This window comes from Corvus brachyrhynchos, unplaced genomic scaffold (assembly GCF_000691975.1).
Source record: "Corvus brachyrhynchos isolate BGI_N302 unplaced genomic scaffold, ASM69197v1 scaffold543, whole genome shotgun sequence".
Lineage (NCBI taxonomy): Eukaryota > Metazoa > Chordata > Aves > Passeriformes > Corvidae > Corvus > Corvus brachyrhynchos.
The window spans coordinates 27,380-31,008 of NW_008237236.1; the positions used below are offsets into that span (position 1 = coordinate 27,380).

General features: G+C 58.6%; 1 protein-coding gene across 1 annotated transcript in view; it reads right to left on the reverse strand.

The window, feature by feature from the left end:
* Nucleotides 1–3,629, reverse strand: part of LOC103612499 (alpha-actinin-4) — a gene marked incomplete at its 3' end in the record, with an annotated part of 11,498 nt that overhangs the window by 6,912 nt on the left and 957 nt on the right. The window contains exons 2-7 of the mRNA XM_017729552.1: nucleotides 3,364–3,483; nucleotides 1,919–2,005; nucleotides 1,723–1,810; nucleotides 1,534–1,612; nucleotides 1,368–1,449; nucleotides 436–521 (exon numbers count right to left, since the gene is read on the reverse strand). Coding sequence (XP_017585041.1) covers nucleotides 436–521; nucleotides 1,368–1,449; nucleotides 1,534–1,612; nucleotides 1,723–1,810; nucleotides 1,919–2,005; nucleotides 3,364–3,483 — 542 coding nt within the window. The remainder of the gene's footprint in view (nucleotides 1–435; nucleotides 522–1,367; nucleotides 1,450–1,533; nucleotides 1,613–1,722; nucleotides 1,811–1,918; nucleotides 2,006–3,363; nucleotides 3,484–3,629) is intronic.

A 3,629-nucleotide genomic window follows, 5' to 3' on the forward strand; every position in this document is an offset into this window, starting at 1 on the left:
CCCCAGCCCCCGCATCCCCGGCGCAGGCGGCGAGGCGGGAAGCGCTTCCGGGGGTCGGGAGCCCCCGAGCCGGCTCATGGGGGATTTGTTCCGCCTTTCCCTCGTTCCTCAACCTCCTGGAAGCCGCCGAGGCTTCACGTGGCGCCTCCTGGAAGCTCGCCCTGCCCCGCCCGTGGACTCCCACAAATTGCCCGTGGATTTCCATGGATTTCCATGGACTTCTCGTGGATTTGCCGTGGATTTCCCACCAACTCGGGAATTCCAGGCGGATTTAACCCCTCCATGAGCCAGCTGGGGCTGCTCCCGGAGCCCCCCCCGAGCGACAGCGGCCGCGGCTGGAAGAGAAGTGGGCGTGAGAGCAGAGAGAGAATTCCAGAGGGATGGATCCAGGAGGGAGAGTCCGGCGGGCCGGGCGGAGCCGGAGGGGCCCGGTACCTTCTGGGCCCCGGAGAAGGCGTGGTAGAAGCTGGACACGTAGGTCATGATGGCCTTCTCGTCCGGCCGCGCCGTGTTCACGATGTCTGCAAGGAACCACACTGGTTAAACCGGGAGCAAACCGGGAGCAAACCGGGAGCGAACTGGGGACGGGCACGGCGCCTCTCCCAGCCGGAATCCCGCTCCGAAGATCCCAGATCCGGGGGAAATGCAGCTGGATGGGCGCAAATCGGTGCTAAATGGGAAAAAGCAGGGTTAGAGCCGGCGCTTCCTGCACGGATCCTGGAATTAAGGGATCAGAGAGCTGTGGGATGCTGGGACTGCGGAGGCCTGGAGCCGTGGAATTGTGGAATGCCGGAATAAGGGAATCCCAGATTTATGGGATGCTGGAACTGCGGGGTCCTTAAGAGTTCTGCGGTCCTGGAATTCCAGCATCGTGGAATCAAAGAATTGTGGAATCCCACAGTTGTGGGAATGCTGGAATGATGGGAGCCGCAGGATCCTGGAATCATGGTGGATCGTGATGTCTGAGAATTGTGGGACCCAAAAATTATGGGATGCTTGAATTAGGGGATTCTGGACTTCAGGAGTCCTGGAATTACAGGATCTGAGAACTGCGGGATCACAGAACTACGGGATCCAAGGTTTTTTATGGATCCTGGAATGGTGGAGTCCCAGGATTGCAGAATCCCTGTGTATGTACTGGTTAAACTGGGAACAAACTGGGGAACACTCCTGCTGGAGCCAGCGCTCCTCTGAGTATCCCAGCTCCTGGATAAATCCACCTGGACAGGTGGGAATCGGTGCTAAACGGGAAAAACCCAGCTTAAAACAGCTGCTTCCTCCCGGATCCGGCGCCTCCTCCGAGGGAATCCCCAGCAGGGCCTGAAAGAGATCCCGGGATCCCGCGGATGCTGGAATTCCACGCTTACCCTCGGCATCCAGCATCTTGGGAATGTCCAGGTACTTCTCAGCCACCTCGAAGGCGTTGTTGAGGTTGGTGACGGGATCGTCCTACGGGAGAGGAGGTGCCGGAGGCTCCGTGGGTCGGGAATTCCCGGAATTCCCAGGGTTTCCGCGGGAAAGGCGGGGATTTACCTTCCGGAGCTTGTCGTACTCGATCAGCTCGGGGCGGTGCCGGTGGATGAGGGCGTTGAAGGCCAGCCCGTCCTTCCAGCTGCGGGGAAACGGGGGTCAGATCCCGGGAATCCGCAGGGAGAACGGGAATTCCGACCCTGCCTGGGCCCCGGGAAAGGGGAGGGAAGAGGAAGAGGAAGAGGGAAGGACCTGATGTGGAAGTTCTGGACGTTGACGTTCTTGTACGGAGCCGTTTTCCGCTGGCACCAGAGCAGGAGCCCCTCCTTGGCCGAGGTCTCTGCGGGAGCAGGGATCAGAGACGGGGATGGATCCCGGGATGGATCCCAGGATGGATCCCAGGGGTGGATCCCAGGGTGGATCCCGGGAACAGAGCCCGTGCCGTTACCTTCCACGGAGATGTCCTGGATGGCGAAGCGCAGGATGATCGTCCAGATCATCCCCAGCGTCATCTTCGCGTTCCCGTCCACGATCTCTGCCGGGGAAAAGGCACAGGGAATTCCAGGTGGGAATTCCGGGCGGGGGTGCTGGGACTGGGGGGTTCTACAACAGTGGAGCCAAAGGATCATGGAATCCTGGAATTATGGGATGCCGCAATCAGGGAATCCCACAGCAATGGTGGGGTCCCGGAACGATCCTGGGATTTACGGAGTCTTAGCACACGAAGTCTTGGAATTATGGGCTCCAAAAATTACGGAATCCTACAATTACGGGATCCTGGAATTACGGAATCCAAGGATTACGAGACCACGCGAACTACGGAATCCTGGGGTTAGGGAGCTGTCCAGGTTGGGAAAGACCTCGAAAGGCACAGAGAGAGGAATTCCAGAGGGGCAGGAAGTGGGGAAGGAAAGGAATCCCGGGCTCCTCCACACCGATCCCACCCGACCTTCCCGACGCCTCCAGCAGCCCCAGCCCTCGTGGTTTTGGGAATTCCTGGGGCGGGGGCCGGGCGGGCCGGGACTCGCTCGGCTCTGGGCACGCGGAGCTTTCCCGAGGTTTTCCAGCTGATCCCAACAAACCGGCCCGGCCGGAGCTGCTGCCAGCAGAGCCCGCCTGGCCCCGGGGCAGCCCCGGGGGAGATCCCGCAGGGAACTGTCCTGGGAATCCCGGGAATCCGCTCCCAGCCCCGGGCAGAGTGCGGAGAGAGCCCCAGGGAGGCCAAACCCCGAGCTTTTCCTGGTTTTTCCCTCTTCTCCAGATGTTTCTTTCCCTTTTCCATGTTGTTTTCTCCCTTCTCCAGGTGGTTTTTCCCTGCTCCAGGTTTACTTTCCTTCAACCTCCAGGATTTTCTCCCTCTTCCAGGTTTCTTTTCCTCCCTGCACCCATTTTTTTTCCATTTCCAGCTTTTTTTCCCCTTCTCCGTATTTTTCATCTTCCAGTTTCTTCTGTCCCTGCCCCAGCTTTTTTTTCCTTTTCTACCTTTTTTCCTTCCCCTTTTCCAAGGCTTTTTTTTCCCTTCTCCAGGTTATTTTTCCCTTTCTCCATTCCCTAAACACCCCCCCCAGATCCCCTAAAACGCCCGGGATTGCAGAAAACCCCTCATTTTCACTAATTCCATCAAAAATCACGGAATAACCGTGACCTTGATGAGCTGGAGCCACCATCTGTGATCTCCGAGCTTGGAATCCTGGAATTCCTGGAATTCTCAGAGACCCCATCACTCACTGGGGGGAGTCATGGCAGCCTCAGAACCCCTCAAAACCCCAATTTTGGCCTAAAAGGGGCAAAACCCGGGCACTGGGGCAGCGGATCCCGGTGGATCCCAGCGGATCCCGGCAGATCCCAGCGGATCCCGGCGGATCCCGGCACATTCCCAAGGCGGGGCCTCACCCTCGGCGCCGATGGAGACGAGTTTGACGCCTTTGCTGGCGATGAAGTCCAGGGCCTTGTTGACGTTGTTGATCTTGTGCACCCTCATCTTGCCCCGCTCCGGCTTCGGGAGCCGCTCCCCTGGAACGGGATTGGGTCAGGATTAAAGGGTTTGGGGCAGGGTTAAAGGGTTTGGGGCAAGGTTAAAGGGTTTGGGTCAGGATTAAAGAGGTTTGGGGCAGGGTTAAAGGGTTTGGGTCAGGATTAAAGAGGTTGGGGGGAGCGTT